Source organism: Rhyacophila brunnea, unplaced genomic scaffold (genome assembly GCF_057557595.1).
Source record: "Rhyacophila brunnea isolate RB1 unplaced genomic scaffold, BYU_Rbru_1.0 scaffold_17, whole genome shotgun sequence".
Taxonomy (NCBI): Eukaryota; Metazoa; Arthropoda; class Insecta; order Trichoptera; family Rhyacophilidae; genus Rhyacophila; species Rhyacophila brunnea.
The window spans coordinates 30,255,862-30,275,514 of record NW_028232827.1 but is presented as its reverse complement, the minus strand read 5'-3'; the positions used below and the strand labels follow the sequence as shown (position 1 = coordinate 30,275,514).

General features: G+C 34.3%; 1 protein-coding gene across 1 annotated transcript in view; it reads right to left on the bottom strand.

Moving 5' to 3' along the window:
- LOC147073941 (uncharacterized) overlaps window positions 1-7,451 on the bottom strand; it is a 49,897-nt gene extending 42,446 nt beyond the window's left edge. The window contains exon 1 of the mRNA XM_085944475.1: window positions 7,127-7,451. Within this exon, the coding sequence (XP_085800601.1) occupies window positions 7,127-7,420 (294 nt within the window). The 5' untranslated portion in view covers window positions 7,421-7,451. The remainder of the gene's footprint in view (window positions 1-7,126) is intronic.
- Window positions 7,452-19,653: the final 12,202 nt, after the last annotated feature.

Genomic DNA, 19,653 nt, shown 5'->3' with positions numbered 1-19,653 from the left:
AAAACAATTTCTGAGAGAATATATTATTATAACCATAATAATATATTCTATTATTATAATCATAAAACATATTGAAGAAATCCACGACCTCGGTTAGTAATCGAAGTAATAGGTATCTACTTTGATTTAATAAACAAAAATCCTTTGCCAAAGTAGCTTGATTTGGAAGAGCGCTGATGAGTGGGTATTAAAATTGGCCAATAGTTTATTTTTTTCGCAATTAGTATGTTACTGCGTAGCATAGAGGTAATGAGCGGATGGGGCGTAAACCCGGGAGATGCAGGGTTCGATTCCCTGCCGGGGTGGCTTACATTTTTCAAAAAAGATTTTTACTATTGGTTATAATAATATATTCTCTCAGAAATTGTTTTTCAAAATTATGTATGTTCAAGTATTTATTTATTTAACGCGGAATAAAATAAATGCTATTTTTTCAGGTTATAGTCAATTTTATGAATGAAATTTTATTCATATGACGGCATTTGTTTGCGGTTGTCGAGCGACATGTCCAGCCAGGGAACACAAAATTAGTGGGAATTGAAAAATACCTAACTAACGGGTGTGGTGTAACGGGCAACCGTGTGGAAGAATATGCGATAAACTTAAACACATGTCAAGAACACGTCATTCTAGCCTTGCCCTTCGTTGTGAAACTGTTCTCGGTTTATGCACTGACGCTCATTCAATATTGGTGTATTTGATGGTAGCAGCCCATACTATTGCATGTCTATAATATTTATGTCATTTTAGTAGGACACTCACACATTCAAAACCCTGTTTTAAAATGTAGACTATTGGGAATATCTATTAATTTAATGTGTGTCCAGTTTATATTATAGTGTTTTCATATTTTAAATTGTTTTGTTTTTCACTATTCCCTGTTGCTAGCGAAATTTCGCTTATCGCGACCGTATCCAAAACGTATCCCCTACGATCCTACTGTATTTTAATTGATAAAACGATTGTATTTTTCCATCATGATTTATGATACTTACAATGAATGCTTAAGAAGTGTAAATTGTCCAGTAGTTACGTGGATGCTTATTATAGTTTTTGTAAACAAAATGCTTCGCGGTGTTAATTTCTCTAACCGTTGCGAAGGTTGTTGTGTTTTAAATATTGCTGTTTATTTCATCATTCCATCTCTCTTGTGGTACAACACACGAATGTAAAATAAAAAAGCAATTTTAATGGTTTATCAAGAGATACAACACAGCATCAGAAAACTAAGACGATGCTATGTGCATTTCATAGTATTTAATAACTAGGGAACACATAATTAATGGGAACTTCGCATCTATTCTATAAACAAGACTGCTATCGACCGCTATCGGCTGTTATCCAGGGTAGTTGATCATATTTTGTATTGAGGTATTATAATTGTTACAATAAGTTAGCCATCGAAACTGTCTATCTCGCTCTAAAAGTTAGCAAGGCTAAGAGAGTTGATGTTAAAACATGGCACTTATTGTAACAATTACAACTAATTTATTGTAAAAATTATAATACTTACTTCAATAGAAATTCGTTAGCAGTTTTGTGTATAGAATAGATGCACTGAAATACCTAACGGGTGTGGAGTAACAGGCAACCGATCTCGAGTATGGAAGAATATGGGATGAACTTAAACACATGTCGAGAATCGTATCCGGATACTTCATGATTTGACATGTTAATAACCATTCATGATTATTATTTGTAAAAAAATATATTATAAGAAATACCGACTTCGTTTAATATAATATTATAAAACGAGTAGGTAGGTATATCATTTGGAATTTACCGCATACATATTAATGTTCACTCACATTTTCACTCATAATATTTACGTATATGTTATTAACAATGTTATTGTCGGTGTCCTTAAACTTATACGTATACAGTTCGCCGTATTACACTTCACCGTGAAATTTTATATCGGAAATATATGGCCACATATTTAAGACAGTCCAACCCCTTTGGGTACTGACATAAAATTCATGTCTAAATAAAACATGGTTCTTGTCCGTTTACACTTTGAAGCAAACAAATTTTGAAAATAGCCAATATTTTGGATTATTTGTTAGGTTAGGTTCTCATTCTAGAATTCATGAATTTTGCCAAAATCAGCTATGAAAATTGAATTAATATTCATATTGAATCTAATAAAATTGGAGACCGTATAGTATACGGTCATCTCTTTCCGATCAAAAGCTCACGGCGAACTGTTCCACGGTGCAATGTTTTAGGTACAATTTACATGTAACCGTCAATAATACATCATTCTTAGCTTGTCCTTCGTTCTGACAACTGCTCTCGGTTTATGCACTGAAATACCTAACGAGTTTGGAGTAACAGGCAACCGATCTCGATTGTGGAAAAATATGGGATAAACTTAAACACGTGTCAAGAATACTTCATTCTCAGCTTGTCCTTCGTTCTGACAACTGCTCTTAGTATATGCATTGACGCTCATTCAATATAGGTGCACTTGAAGGTTGAAACACACACTATTGCACGTTTATATAGTGTGTGTTTCATTTTCGTAGGACACTCACACATTCAAAACCCTGCTTTAAAATGTAGTGTATTGGGGTATAGCTTATCGGAATTCTATTTATTAATCTGTTCTGTGGTAATAATCCAATACCCATAAGATTTTTATATTTTTTTAAGGTCGAAAATCTACCTGCCAGTGAATTCCACATTTATCTCGCCTGCTACGTATAGCTTCTCGTCGCTTAAACCCCCAATGTATCGTACTTTTCCAGGTACATTCACCATACCCAGACACTCCGCACTTTGAGTCTATCTATAATGATCTGGCCCGAAGTTATAACTAAGGGTGTTCACGTATGAGTTATTGCGATTTGTCGCATCCAAAAGTGTTTTTTTTTTTTTTCAAATTTTAGATATTTCACAGATAGAAGAATAATTTTTATCTATTGTGGTTTGGTTTGGCAGGGCTTAATGATTTAAAAAAAAAAACTAACTAACACCACCTGTAATACATTATATTCTTAATTCAACGAAAACAATAATAATTATTACTGAAAAAGTGTGCCCATATCATACTACTATTATGGTTCGGCTAGGCAGGGTTTAAATGAATTTTAAAAACTAACCAGCACCATCTGCAAATTGTATAATTAGTTCAGTGAAAACAAATAAGTATCATTGACAATGTTTAGTGCGCACTATTTATATTGGATCTTAACTGCCTCCCTCCATCCTTCGCCACTCCCATCCATTCTCTTGGCAATAACTGCACTAATATCAATTTACCTGATTCAACGATTCAGTAAATTTACAATTATAATTGTCTTAAAACTCCGGGCAATAAAAGTGTGAATTTTCCTTACAATTAAGCGACAATAAAATTATGAATTTACTTGCAGCTAATTTAATCATTAACCTTTTTTTTAATCATTATCACACAGACTGCATCTATATAGATAATGTTTTATTGAACGTTTTTTTATCTATACAGTTTGCATTATCTATAAGCTATCACACGTATCAATATCCGCTATCTATCAAGGTTATTGAGGACGTAAGTATTAAAAAGGTTCAGTTTATAAATACCTACTTTTATTAATTGATTTTACACGTTTTTTTTATACTATTTTAGGTATTTACAAAGTGTATATAACATCAAAATATCTTCCATCTAATTAATGCACTATTTTTCAACATACAAAAATGCAGCTACGTTTTCTGAGGTTTACTTGGACCCTTTTGTGTGAATCAAAGAATTTCGGCTCTTTAATTGTAGTATTCCCCATAAGAAATTTTTAAAGCAGTTCTATTTTTGAATCGGACGATTGCACCTACGTATGGTTGCATTGGTGACAAGTTCATTAATTTCGCCTTCTATTGGCATTTTGATTTGATAATTTTTATATTCAAATATCTGCTTAGCTCAAATTGAAGTCGAATTTCATTATTATACTAATTATACTCTCTATATACTAAATGCTTATTTTGCCAATGCCTGCACATATCATGTATTTAATGTTATAAATTTATTTGTATGAACCAAAAATTGTAGTGGAATGTCATAATAGAAGTGTGAAGTTCTCTTCAAATGAATCTACAACGAGAAGTCACTCGTAGCTAGGGAAACCAATCCCGAGCCAATTTTTTGATTCCGGGATTTCGGGATTACAATTTGACGATCCCGTAGTCCCGGGATTGGCATTTTTTCGATAGTTAATAATATTTTTTTATATAAGTATACAAAAAAATAATAAAATCGGTCAAAAATAAATCTAGAGTAATTAAATTTTTACTATTTAAGATTTTTATTGTGAATATTGTGAACGTTCAATCTTGGAAATGCATAGGTTTAATGGAGTAAATAATATTGTAATATAAATAATAATGTGAAGGTAAAACCGTTTTATTTATTTATGGAAAGATAACAAATACAAATACAAGTTCAATTAAAATAAAAAATAACATTGTGTTAACAATAACTACAAAAATTAAAGATTTAAGAAATTAAAACATTATTCTAATAGTAATATGCCCGAAGTAATACCAAAGCATGGAGTGCTAGTTTTTTTAGTTTTTTTCTTGTGTTGTTACGATTGCGTAAGGGAGCAAAAATGGTTATTTATTATCATATATAGATAGCATTTTTATTTATTCTATTTCTCAAATTCATATTACGGATGTTACCAGAATCGTACATATTAAGTGGAATTTTTAATTTATATTAAACTATTTACAAATCTAAACGATTTTCATTTATAAAATTTCGTAGAATCGATATTATGTTTAGTATTTACATTTATTATATGAGATTGCTGTTTCAGATAGTAAAAACTAAATGAATGGGTTAGCGCACCACCATCTTTAGATTAATAATCTACTTAATATATACTTGAGTCGGCAATGGTTATCGAGATTAAAAATGGTAAAGTAAAGCCTTTCGCTTCATAAATCTAATTAGTCAACCAAATAATATGAAACTGTCGTAAAACGTATGAGATCATGGTGGAATCACTTTATTGAAAGTGGGAAGCATTGTTTTTTCCAATTTTTCCAATCCCTACTCGTAGCTAACTTAATCAGTATACGAAAAACGTCCACTTTTTACTTTAATTTCATGCATTTAGACTCCATCTCTAAGAATATATTTTTAACATCTTTGGTCATATTATTAATGAGACGATTATAAATATTTCATAATCCGTGTGTTTACTCGTTTACTAATATTGTTTATATGTACATTTTTTGTATTCTTTTAATACAGTTTTTATACGACATCTTTGTTTTTCATGTCATGCTGTGAACGCAATGAAATTGTAGAGTACAAATGAAACAGATGACAATAACACCTTTATCATTGGCGGCGCTGCTTTTGAATCTGTGGATTCATTTGTTTTTCTAGGATCCCTTGTCACAAACACTAATAATACAAGCGACGAAATAAATCGCCAGATCATCCTCGCCAACAGGTGCTATTTTGATTTCCAAAGGCTTCTAAAGAACAAGGCACTCTCAAGGAAAACCAAAACAACTTTACATAAAACTCTCTTGCGTCCTGTATTAACGTATGGATCAGAATGCTGGACACCCAGAAAAAAAGATGAGAGAAATCTGGATATCTTTGAGAAGAAAGTTTTGAGAACAATCTTTCGGGCTGTTCAAGAAAGTGGCATTTGGAGGCCAATGTATAATGAGGAGCTGTACACACTTTATAGGGGCGAAAAGATAACATGGCACGTGAAAATGCAGAGACTACGCTTGATCGGCCACGTACATAGAATACTGGATGATATACCAGCAAGGCGGGCTATGTACGCAACCATAGGGGGCTGACAGGGCTCTAGCCTGGGGGCCCGGGCTCAGGAGGGGCCCGGCGTGGCAAGTCGACCAGATACGTGAGATAAACACACATCACAAATGTGCTCTAATAGTAAAAAAAAATAGCTATTTTATTTCAATAATGTTATTATTTAAAATTATGTGGTTGTACAATACAATTTTTAATTGTATATGGATACTCGACAACTCCATAATTCATATGTATTTATTAAAATACATATACAAAAAGTCAATAAATATACACTTTCATTTTACCGCGTACACCATTTGGAAAACGTTACTGTAGAGCGTCACACTGACTTTATCCTTAGCGATAGATAGGGGGGCCCACCAAAGATCCTAGCCTGGGGGCCCGCTTCAGGATGTGGGGGCCATGTACGCAACCCCCGAGGGCAAAAGAAGATTTGGACGGCCAAAATTGAGATGGCTGGACTGCGCCACAAGAGATTTAAGAATGCTTAGTCAAAGCAACTGGAAAATGTCGGCGCTTAATCGTCCAGAATGGAAGAAGTTTTTAAATGAGGCCAAGACCCGCCATAAATGATGAAAGTGCACTATAAGTATATAAACAAATTAATTTTAATTTGAAATGTGTTGGCATTATCAAAATTAAAAACAATTGTACTAAAATCCACTTTATTTAATAAATCAGAACCGGTTTCATCCCTATAGGAAAATTTTAAACTGAGGTTTCATTCCTCCGAGGATGAAAAAGAATTTCCACTTAGTATTTGAAATAGTTTAAACTCATATAAATAAAATAACATAAAAATATTTAATAAGTAATATTTTCAAAATATTTGATGTAGGTACGCCTAAGGATTTTACAAGCACTGACCTGCCAACTTTGTCGATGTTTGCCATTCATTTTTCAGGATTTCTGCTTCTCTTGCGAGCTTTGATTTTTGGTCTTCAACGAAGCTCTTATTGGAGTAATAACTAGATTCATTTGCGAAAATTCGCGTTCAAATTCACATGAAGAAATGGTAATAGAATTCAATGCATTTCAATTCAATTCAATTTTTCATGATATGTCTTTTCTTATAAGATGATTCAGGAAAATTAACTTGTACTATGTAAGCGCGAACATTGTTTCATCTAATTAATTTTGAAACATTAAAAATACCGTTAAAAAGAGCTGTTCTAGAACGCCGTTCCACCGCGTTACATGACAAAAAAGGCCTGAATATTTTTTATTACAATACCGACATGTTTTTTTTTTTTAAATCGAGGATAAGTAATAATTATCACCTGTTGTGATTTATCTGATAACAAGTTGCGTAATTCCTAATCACGTTATTATTTATTATACCTGTATCGATTCCAACGTTGTCAATGATTCTTTCTCAACACTTCTTGAAAACAAATTCACATCTTCACTCACAGGATTTTCAGGTGGAACATTCTTAATAGAATCGACATTAATTTTCAACGTAACTTTAAATTTGTCCTTATAATAAGTCACTTGCTCTATTCTTGTAATATTATCGGCTGAGATAAGTCGAATAGCGTCGATATTATTAACACACTTCACATTTACTAATATAATTATTATGAATACGAGGCGTTGGTAAAGCGCGGGAAAGAGTAATGAAAACATGATCATCGATTGCCGGTCAAATGTGGACTGACAGTGAGAGCAGTGTTGCCAAGTAAAAAATTGAAATTTTAGTAGAATGAGTAAAAAAAAATCAGTAGATTCGACAAAATATCAGTGGATTTCTGTTTCTCTTCGCCACGGGCCGCAGATTCCCAATCTTTCATAGTCGGCTCGTTTTTTTTAGGAGAAATATTTCGCCGCGGGCCGCAGGTTCCCAATTTTTCATGGTCGGCTCGTTTTTTTTAGGAAAAAGGAAAATACTGAAAGACGGTGGCTGTGCCACCCGTCCCGCAGCAGGTCTTGATCACCTGATTACATGTTTGTCGTAAGTCACATTTCACAGTACATAACCGGTATTTCGAACATCCGAATCCGATAATACACACATATCATCCAGCGCTTTGCAAACTGCGAGTTTACCTATTCAGACGATTCAATAGTAAAAAAAATAAACGCTAAAATCACAGAACATTATTAATAAATTAATAGAAATGTAAAAGCCATCGCCGTGGACCAATATTTTGAAGCAGGGTATTTTATGGCCGTCAAGCCGTAATACCCAAATACCTATAACATAGCATGCCGACGGCACTCAATATTGGATACACGTTACATTTACATTGAAAATAATATATTCTAACACGTGTTTAAGAGTATCCCATATTTTCCAATACCACACTCAGTAGGGTAAGCCAGTTCCCATTAATTATGTGTTCCCTGGCAAAAACGTCGATTTAGTAATAAATATTGGAGTGACATGGAATAAACTAGAACGTAAGCGCAAGTTTCACGACCATGAAACCGGTGATTTGCAAAACAGTGCTTTGATTAATCATTTTTTTTTTTACTAAAAATAAAACAATAATTGTTAAATAATAGTCAATTTATAAATATGGGTAACTGTGAAATATCGAAAATTAGTAACCGACATGAGAAAAACAAACACATAGGTACGGAATTTGAAAACATCTCATGCATATACCCACTATGACTAGAACACCCAACGGGACTTGAACCTGTAACCGATGGATTCGCGCAAGTGTGCTTTTCCAATTAAGTCACGGGCATCCTACTAAATTACGACGAATTTAACTAATAGTTTTTAGATGTTTAATAATTATCAAATTGCGTTAATAATGTTGGCTATCGGTTGTTGTATATTAAATCAAGGTAGGTATCAATTAAATAGCTCAAACTGTGTACATTCAATAAATAGAATGTTACATTCTCAAATCGTCTGATTTCCTTGTTGGAAAAAATAATTGGTTTAAAATAATAATTATATTATGTTCGTTTTTTTGGCAAATTGAGTTAAGTATACCTTCAGACTCGTCTAAGTGAGACTTGCAATATGACGTATATCAAAATATGGTATGTTTAGGTCTTATAGGTAGGGAAAAATAAACTGTCAATATTATGGGATGTGTCCATTGGTTGAATTTCTTTCAAAGTTTAAATTTCTCTCCCGAACAATTTAAAGAAACGGAGATGTTGGTGTGATGCAATCTCTGCGTACAATGAAATTATGATGTTTTAGTTTAGACCGCCGTTTCTCGCTATTGGTGTATTTGATGGTAGCAGCACATCCCATTGCATGTCTATAATGTTTGTTTCATTTTCGTAGGACACTCGCACATTAAAACCCCTACTTCAAAATGTAGACTATTGGGAATAGCCTATTCGAATTCTGTCTATTAATCTGCTGTAGGTATGTCCAGTTTATTAATATAGTGTTTTCATATTTTAAATTGTTTTGTTTCTCGTTGATAGCGAAATTTCGCGTATCGCGACCGTATCTAAAACATATCCCCTGCGATCGCACTGTATTGTAATTGAAAAAACGATTGTATTTCTATGTATCATGATGCATGATGCTTACAATGCTTTAAGAAGTGTAAATAGTACAGTACGTGGATGCTTATTATAGTTTTAGTAAACAAAATGCTTCACGGTGTTAATTTCTCTAATCGTTGCGAAGGTTGTTGTGTTTTAAATATCCATCTCTCTCGCACGAATGCAAAATAACGACTCAATTTCAATGGTTTATCGACATAATACACAAATACAATACAGCATCAGAAAACCAAGACTATGCTATGATGCTATGCGCATCTATTCTATAAAATGACATATTAATGTCATTGATTCTATACACAAGACTGCTCGCTATCGGCTGTTATCCAGGGTTGTTTATCATATTATTTTGTATTTGAGGTATTGTAATAAAATTGTTACAATAGGTTAGCCGTCTAAACCATGGTTTCCCAAACTGTGGGTCGCGAGCGAATATTGAGTGGGCCCTCGCCACTGTATACATACATGAATTAAAAAAAATAGGAAGTGATAAATTTGATATTTCATTCAGCTATTTATAATTCCTAAAAACTGAAATAAACTTGAAGTTACGGAAAATATTGTGATAAAATAATAATAATAATAACTACAGATGTTTTGGGGAAAAGATGAAAAAGTTTGATTCGTTGCGTTGGATTTGTAACCCATTTCAAGACGACTTACCAACTAGTATGTCAACAAAAGCAAGTGAAGAACACATTGATTTATCAGAAGATACGTCACTGAAAAATAGCTTTAATCGTAAACAGTTAAAGAAATTCTGGCTCTCAGTTGCTGATAATTATCCTTGCCTGTTCGATGAAGCTATGAAAGTCCTCCTCCTCTTTACTACCTCATCTCTATGTGAGGTCGGATTTTCGGCTATGGTTAACATTAAAACTAAATACCGAAATAAATTGGATATATCAAACTCACTGCGATTAAAAGTAACTAAAGTTGAAGTTAATGCTAAAACTGTAATGAAGAAAAATAAGAAACAAATACATCATTCCCATTGAAATAACTTTGTAAAAAAACCTTGCAGGTGTAAGTATTTAAGTAATATTTTTTTTTATTTAAGTTGTGTTTCTTATTTCAACTTTCATTCATATAGGTAACACTTATAAAAAATATTTTTTTTATTTCAATTAGAACAAATAAGACAGCATTAAGTAGTTATACGATTCGCCACTAGGGAATCTGAGCATTACCAATATTTATGCCCTCTTTTCTCGAAGACAGCTAAGAGGTGGGTTCCAAGATTGGAAATTTTTGTTAGATGGGTCGGAGCCCAGTCAACTTTGGGAACCACTGGTCTAACCAGTTAGCACTGTCTATCTCGCTCTAAAAGTTAGCAACGCTAGGAGAGGTGCTGTTAAAACATAGCACTTATTGTAACAATTACAACTAACTTAATGTAAAAATTATAATACTTCTACACAAAAATGTGAAAAACTACCCTCGATAGCCGCCGATAGCAGCCGTTAGCACTGTTAGCAGCCTTGTGTATCGAATAGATGCACCGAAATACCTAACGGGTGTGGAGCCCAACCTCTTTGGGTACCTACTGACATAAAAGACATGTCTAAATAAACACGTTTCTTGTCGGTTTACACTTTACATGAAGCCAGCAGCAAACATTTTTTTTATGGACGATATATTGGAATATTTGTTAGGTTCAGGTTAGGTTAGGTTTTCATTCTTGAATTCATGAATTTTGCCAAAATCAGATATGAAAATTAAATTAATGTTCATATTGAATCTAATAAAATCGGAGGCCGTATAGTATACTGTCATCTCTTTCCGATAGAAAGCTCACGGCGAACACTGTTCCACGGTGAAATGTTTGGACCCAAACCAGTGTTGCCATCTTTTCAAAGTGGAATTATAGTACAGAGCCTTCAAAATTATAGTATTTGGTGAAAACATATAGTACGCGTTGTCATCAACTGTTGAAAGTGTATAGGTTTTTTGTTTCTTAGAAGAAAAAAATAACGGAGAATTTGAGAAACTCCGAGACCTCTTTTTATTTAGGTAGGTACCTCTTCCGACCAAAAATGCTTTTCGAAGAAGTCAAGAAATTTCATTTTAAACTAAAGTCAAGGGATTTTTTTACATTTTTTGAGCATTTTTACTACTTTTTATATATTTTTTTCGATATTAAAAATTATAGTATTTTGAGCGTACTATACCAGTTTTATATCGTACATAGTACACGGACCAAAATTATAGTACTAATACTATAATTATAGTACGGTTGGCAACATTGACGTGCAGGCTATTGGCAAAATAAGCCTTAAGTTCGTGAGATTCGACAGTTTACGTATACAAATTTGACTTGACAATTTGAGCTAAGCAGATATTTGAATATTAAAATTACCTCTAGAAATAATTAGACTTCAAGCCAAAATAGAAGGCGAAATTAATGAAATTGTTACCAATGCAACCATACGTACAGAGAATAGCCAAAAATGGAACTACGAACTACTATAGGACGCCTTTTTGAAAATGTCATTCGAATGTCAGATTTTGTCCAGTTACGAGTCTTGATTGGGTAGTTTTCGACAGTGACTCCCCCATCCCATTATACAGATAAGTTTGTAGGCCTGTAGAATCTTCCGATTCGAAAATATAACTGCTTTAAAAAATTATAATAAGGAATGCGTATTTATCTCCTTCATCTAGAGTCGAAATTTTTTGATTCACACAAAGTCGTAGAAGAAAACCTTATCAGAAAACGAACCTGTATTTTTGTATGGTCAAAATAGTGCATTACAGTTTGTAAATACAATAGATAAAAAAACGTGTAAAATCAATTATATAAGTAGGTAGGTATTTATAAACTGAACCTTTTTAATACGTCCTCAATAACCTTGATAGATAGCGGATATTGATACGTGTGATAGCTTATAGATAATGCAAACTGTATAGATAAAAAACGTTCAATAAAACATTATCTATATAGATGCAGTCTATGTGATAATGATTTCAAAATTGATTAAATTAGCTGCAAGTAAATTCATAAATTTTATTGTCGATTAATTGTAAGGAAATTTACACTATTATTGCCCGACATTGTAAAATGATACAGGAGTTTTAACACAATAATTGTAAATTCAGTGAATCATTGAATTACGTAAATTTATATAGGTATATATATATATATGCAGTTATTTTTTGGGTTTGGGTCAATGTTGCCACCCGTACTATAATTATAGTATTTGTACTATAATTTTGGTCCGTGTACTATGTACTATATAAAACAGGTATAGTACGCCCAAAATACTATGATTTTGAATATCGGAAAAAATATATAAAAAGTAGTAAAATTTCGATATTTTCGTTCGATAAATTGGTGCAAAGTACTATAATTTCGCAATGTAAGAAGATTTGGAGAAAAATGCTCGAAAAACGTAAAAAAAAATAGTTTAAAATGAAATTTCTTGAATTCTTCGAAAAGTATTTTTGGTCGGAAGAGGTACCTACCTAAATAAAAAGGGGTCTCGGAGTTTCTCAAATTCTCCGTTATGTTTTTCTTCTAAGAAACAAAAAACCTATACACTTTCAACAGCTGATGACAACGCGTACTATATGTTTTCACCAAATACTATAATTTTGAAGGCTCTGTACTATAATTCCACTTTGAAAAGATGGCAACACTGCTGCACATACTGTTTATAATCATGTATTTAATATACTTAATGAATTTATTTGTATGAACTTGAAATTGTAGTGGAATGTCATAATATAAGTGTGAAGTTCTCTTCAAATAAACCTACGACGAGAAGTCACTCGTAGCTAACTTAATAACTAGACCAAAAATGTCCATAGTTTGTTTTAATTTCATAGATTTTGGCTCTACCTCTATAGAATAAGATTTGTTCAACATCTTTGATCATATTATTAATGAGATAGTTAATTAGCGATGAGTAAAGGTAGACTTTGTTTTGTAAATTCTTAAAATAGGGTCTTTATTTATCTCACTCTGCGTATTTCCATGTAAGTATTTCATAATTTGTGTATTTACTCGTTAACTAATATTGTTTATAATATGTACCCATTTGTTTTCTTTTAATACCGTTTTTATACGTCTTCTTTGTTTTTGCATGTCATCCTGTCAACGTCGTGTATTTGTAGAGTACAATGCAACAGATAATAATAACACCTGTATCATTGGCGGCACTGCTTTTGAATCCGTGGATTCATTTTATCTTTCTAGGATCCCTTGTCACAAACACTAATAACATAAGCGATGAAATAAGTCGCCGAATCAACCTCGCCAACAGGTGCTATTTCAGTCTCCAAAGGTTTCTAAAGAATAAGGCACTCTCAAGGAAAACTAAAACAACTTTAGATCCCCCCATTTAGTGCCCCCAGTCCAGGATCTTTGGCGGCCCACCTACCTATCACTAAGATTAGAGGCAGTGTGACGCTCGATAGTAGCGTTTTTCAAATGGTGTTCGAGGTACGAGCCACAAACGATTTCTTTACGATTAGAGCAAAATTTGTGATTTGCATTTTTCTCTTTATATATTATAAAACTCTCCTGCTCCCAGTATTAACGTATGGATCAGAATGTTGGGCACTCAGCAAAAAGGATGAGAGAAATGTGGATATCTTTAAGAGGAAAGTTTTGAGAACAATCTTTCGGGCTGTTCAAGAAAGTGGCATTTGGAGGTCAAGGTATAATGAGAAGCTGTACACACTTTATAGGGGTGAAGAGATAACATGGCACGTGAAAATGCAGAGACTCCGCTGGATCGGCCACGTACCTACATAGAATGCTGGAAGATATAACAGCAAGGCGGGCTATGTACGAAACCACGGCACCCACAAGGGGGGGCTGACGGGGCTCTAGCCTGGGGGCTCGGGCTTGGCGTGGCGAGTCGACCAGATAAGTGAGATAGACACACATCACAAATTTGCTCTAATAGTAAAAAAATTAGCTATTCTCCTTCAATAATGTTATTATTTAAAATTATGTGGTTGTACAATACAATTTTTAAATTTGTATCGATACTCGACAACTCCATAATTCAAATGTACCTATGTATTAAAAAACATATAAAAAATCAATAAATATATAGGTACTTTCATTTTACCGCGTACACCATTTGGAAAACGCTACTGTAGAGCGTCACACTGCTTTTATCCTTTGCGATAGGTAGGGGGGGGGGCACCAAAGATCCTAGCCTGGGGGCCTGCTCCAGAATGTGGGGGCCATGTACGCAACCCCCGAGGGCAAAAGAAGATTTGGACGGCCAAAATTGAGATGGCTGGACTACGCCACAAGAGATTTAAGAATGCTTAGTCAAAGCAATTGGAGAATGTTGGCGCTTAATCGTCCAGGATGGGAGAAGTTTTTAAATGAGGCCAGGACCCGCCATAAATGATGAAAGTGCACTATAGGTACATACCAATAGTGCCTCCTGAAGCGTGCTTCCAGTCCAGGATATTTGGCGGCCCCCCAACCTATGACTAAGATTAAAGGCAGTGTGACGCTCGATAGTATTGTTTTCAAATGGTGTTCGAGGTAATATTAAGGGTATTTACAACCACATATTATTTCAAATGTTAATACGCCTGAAGTCAATTAGCGCCACAGACGATTTATTTACGATTAGAGCAAATTTGTGATTTGCATTTTTCTCACTTATCATTTCTACTATTCATAGTGTTGGAGTCTATGGCCGAATGTTTTCCACTGAGTAACCACCGATTAACGTATTTCGAAGGATCGAAAATTAGTGTCAAAGGTGGCCCGACGAGTTTGATAAACAAAAGTGCCGAAACTGTTTTGGTTTTCAACGAAGCTCTTATAATAGGAGTAATAACTAGGTTCATTTGCGAAAATTCACGTTCAAATTCACTTGAAGAAATGATAATAGAATTCAATGCATATATCAAACGCGATAGTTTTTCAGGATATGTCTTTGTCTTTTCATATAAGATGATTCAGGAAAATTAACTTGTACTATGTAAGCGCAAACATTGTTACATCTAATTAATTTTGAAACATTAAAAATACCGCTAAAAAGTGTGCCGGAACGCCGTTCTACCGCGTTACATGACAAAAAAGGCCTGAATATTTTTTATTACAATACCGACATGTTTTTTTTTTAATATGAGTGCTAATTTTGTACAAAATCGAGGATAAGTAATAATTATCACCTGTTGTGATTTGTCTGATAACAAGTTGCGCAATTCCTAATCACGTTATTATTTATTATACCTGTATTGATTCCAACGTTGTCAATGATTCTTTCTCAACACTTCTTGAAAACAAATTCACATCTTCACTCACAGGATTTTCAGGCGGAAAATTCTTAATAGAATCGACACTATTTTTCAACGTCACTTTAAAATTATCATTATAATAAGTCACTTGCTCTATACTTGTAATATTATCGGCTGAGATTAGTCGAATAGCGTCGACATTATTAACACACTTCACTTTTACTAATATAATTATTAAGAATACGAGGCGTTGGTAAAGCGCGGGAGAGAGTGATGAAAACATGATCATCGATCGCCAGTCAAAAGTGGACTGAGAGGTAAGAGTAAAAGACAGTGGCTGTGCCCCCGTCCCGCAGCAGGTCTTGATCAGCTGATTACTTGTTTGTCGTAAGTCACATTTCACATTAACCGGTATTTCGAACATCCGAATCCGATAATTAAAATACTTCACACGTCCGTGTATCATCCAGCGCTTTGCAAACTGCGAGTTTACCTATTCAGACGATTCAATAGTAAAAACAATAAACGCTAAAGTCACAGAACATTATTAATAAATTAATAGAAATGTAAAAGCCATCGCCGTGGACCAATATTTTGAAGCAGGGTATTTTATGGCCGTCAAGCCGTAATACCCAAATACCTATAACTTAGCATGCCGACGACACTCAATATTGGATACACGTTACATTTACATTGGAAATAATATATTCTAACACGTGTTTAAGAGTATCCCATATTTTTCAATACTTGGGATCTGTTATACCGAATGTGACCAGACGTCCCGTTTTCAGGCGGCGTGTCCCGGTGTCCCCGAACAAAGCTTCGGGACGCCAAAGTGTCCCGTTTTCGTCATCCCATTTCCGTCATCATCACTACAGCTTGATGAATCCGCCGATGTGATTGACATATTTCAGTTAGCCATATTTGAAAGAATGATCTTAAGAGCGTACATAAGTGAAACGGCAAATAATTTTCAACAGTATGTGGAACTAAACTTCGCAGTCGTCGCCAATCGGAGACTGATAGTCGAGGTGTGAGCACGTAAATTTGTTTTGTGATGGCGTCGGAAGAATATATTCTTAAATCGTGTAAAGATGACTAAAAAACGTTCCGCATGTACTTGATAAAGAAAACAAGAAGACAACGTCAGTGAATATACTATTATTATTACGAATATAACAATAAACATAACATTAAAAGGACGCATGTTGAATTTTTATGACAAATTATATTTCGTTCGGCTCGCGTCATTTGCACAATCCGCGCATCGCCTAGTGACGATCTTTTTAGAGCATGCCTCAGCTGAAGTATTATAGCGATTTTACTGTGACAAAGAAGTTATTAAAAGTTATTCCACTAAAACATTAGGGGTGAGGATATTTTATACTCACACTTATTTCAAGATATTCTTCAATTATTATTTTGTTTATAACAAAATAATTAAAGTTCGCATTTTATGTTTTATTGGAAGTCTGATGTCCTAATTTATTGTAAGTAATATAATAATATTATGTATGGTACGATAAAGGACGATGATAAAAAATTATAAAGAAGGTATAATTTATAAGGGCTTCTTTGTCTTGCGTACTTCCCGGGTCTTTTCGGATGTTACGGTACTAAAAATTCTCTATCACTCCTTAGTTAGAAGCAGACTTGAGAGTGGGTCTATCATTTGGCCCCCGCATCACTTGAAGTACGGCCTATGTATTGTCAGTGACGTCCCGTGGGGTAGGTAGAAGGGCGGAAAATAGAGAAGAATTTTTTCGTATAATATATAGAAATAGCTACTAAAACTTAGTAATAACGAAATTATCTTTCCATTAAAAAATCAGCTCACTGTTTGGAGATAAAATGTGTTAATTATCATAGAAGGTTTAACAGGACTGATTTTTTTTGTCGGGTTCGCGATGTATAATAAGCCACTGTATTACCAACGTAAAAAAATCAAACTTTTGGAAAAAATATTTACAAATTTAATTTTGTATATTTTAGTGTTAAGTATCTATATATTTTGTTGTTATCTAATGTATCCATAGAATATATTAGATATTGGAGTTATGAAAGGATAAAAAAATAGTGTATAAAAAATGGAGCAGCATTTTGGCGCTGCCTAGGGGCGGCATTTTGTCTAGGGACGTCACTGCTTATGGTGGAGAGAGTCCAAAAGAAATTTTTGAGACTCCTTTACTTTCGGCTGTATGGATATTATCCGTAGCTCTATCCGACTGACTTTTTTTTAGGTATCTATGCTTACATACTGTAGCTTAAAATTTAGAAGGGATCTTCATTTAGCTACATATTTTTTCCGACTTATACGCGGCGTAAATGTGAACTCTGCCATTCTTGGTGGTGTTGGCTTGTGTGTATCTGATAATTACCTTAGGAATCGAGGGCATCCGTTGTTTGTTCTCCCAAGGTGCAGAACTAACCTGCCATTAGTGATGCCAATTAGGAGGGCAATAACCATGTTTAATGAAATCGCTTCGGATATTGATATATTCCACTTACATGAGGTGAATTTAGGTGGACCATGTTTTAAAGGTTTTTAAGATAGGGTCTGACGATAGTTCACTCTGTGTGCTTCCATCTACTTTTATTTTTGTTGGTTTATTTTTATTTCTTTTATTATTTTATTACTTATTGTATTATTAAGTCAAATTTCTCTGTATATTTATTTTAAAAATTGTTAACAATTATTTTATGTCATGTCGTGAACGCTATGAATTTGTAATTTGTTATGTGACATTTATTATATGACATTTCGGAATCAATTAATAAAATTTAAGAGGCAAATTTATAATATATCATCATCATCATCAGCAGCAGCAGCCGGGGTCAATTCACTGCTGGATGAAGGCCTCCCCAAGTTTCTTCCAACTCTCTCGGTCCTGTGTGTTTCGCTGCCACGTATTTCCGCCGAACTTTACCAGTTCGTCGATCCAGCGGCTTTTAGGGCGACCCTGTGGCCGTTTCGTGCCCCTTGGGTACCACCGGCCATCCTTTCGACCAGCAATGTGCCCCGCCCATCTCCATTTCAGCTGTTTGGCAACGTCTATTACATCGCGTACTCCTGTCTGCTTCCTAACCCATTCGTTTCTTTCGGTTGATGCCCAACATACACCTCTCCATCCATCGCTGTGCGGCTCTTAGCCTATGGACATCTCTCGTGTTGAGGGTCCACGTCTCGCAGCCATACGTGAGCACGGGTAGCACACATTGGTCGAACACCCTACGCTTAAGACACAATGGTAGGTCACTCTTGAAGATACTATTCAGACGTCCGAAAGCACTCCATCCCAGCTTTGTTCTTCGAGCAATTTCATCGTGCATGCTTCCGTCTATGGACACCTGCTGTCCGAGATAGACGTAGCTGCTGACTTGCTCGAGTTGGGTGCCATTAATACAGATAATCAGTTCCTCATCACTTTTGTCTTTGAGACGTTTATCTTTAGGCTTGCTATCTTTATAATATATAATAATAATATGATAAAATATCCTACGCGAGCTACCGAAAATACCGCCGCGAGCGACCGTTTGGCGATCACTGATCTACAATCTTCATAGATTCTGATTTTTTTTTTAAATTTATTTCATCTGGAAATATCGACTTTTATCTTATTTTCTTGCCATATCCCAGAGAAGGCTCAAATCATCGGGGACACCATTCCCAGTCATGTATATATCTGTATATATACGGTCTCAACACCTGAACTAACACGCTTACTCGAAGTAGGTTGATACCTATTCAACATTATAAAGAATATAAAGGATATGACACGTTACAATATATATTAAATGTTAGGTATTTGTGGTGAAACTAAAATGGACAATGAACTATTGTTGTCTTGTAATGTCATAGTGATTATTAATTTTTCGTCAATATTGCAGTGAGTGTGTAATATTATTTTTTAGAATAATATTACGGGTAAATTTCCTTTTTTGGGATTTATTTTTCGCCTGTGGATTTTATTTTTCCCGTTTGGTACAACACTTCATAGCTATAAGCACGTAAACCAACTTACTTATACTAAACAAATAATTACCTATACATTTTTCTGAGCTACATACAAATACCACACCACAACCTCAAATTATTAATTGTTTTCCATCTTAATTATTACTCATTATTAATGGCAACGTCATGTTATTAGGAATAACAAACACTTGAA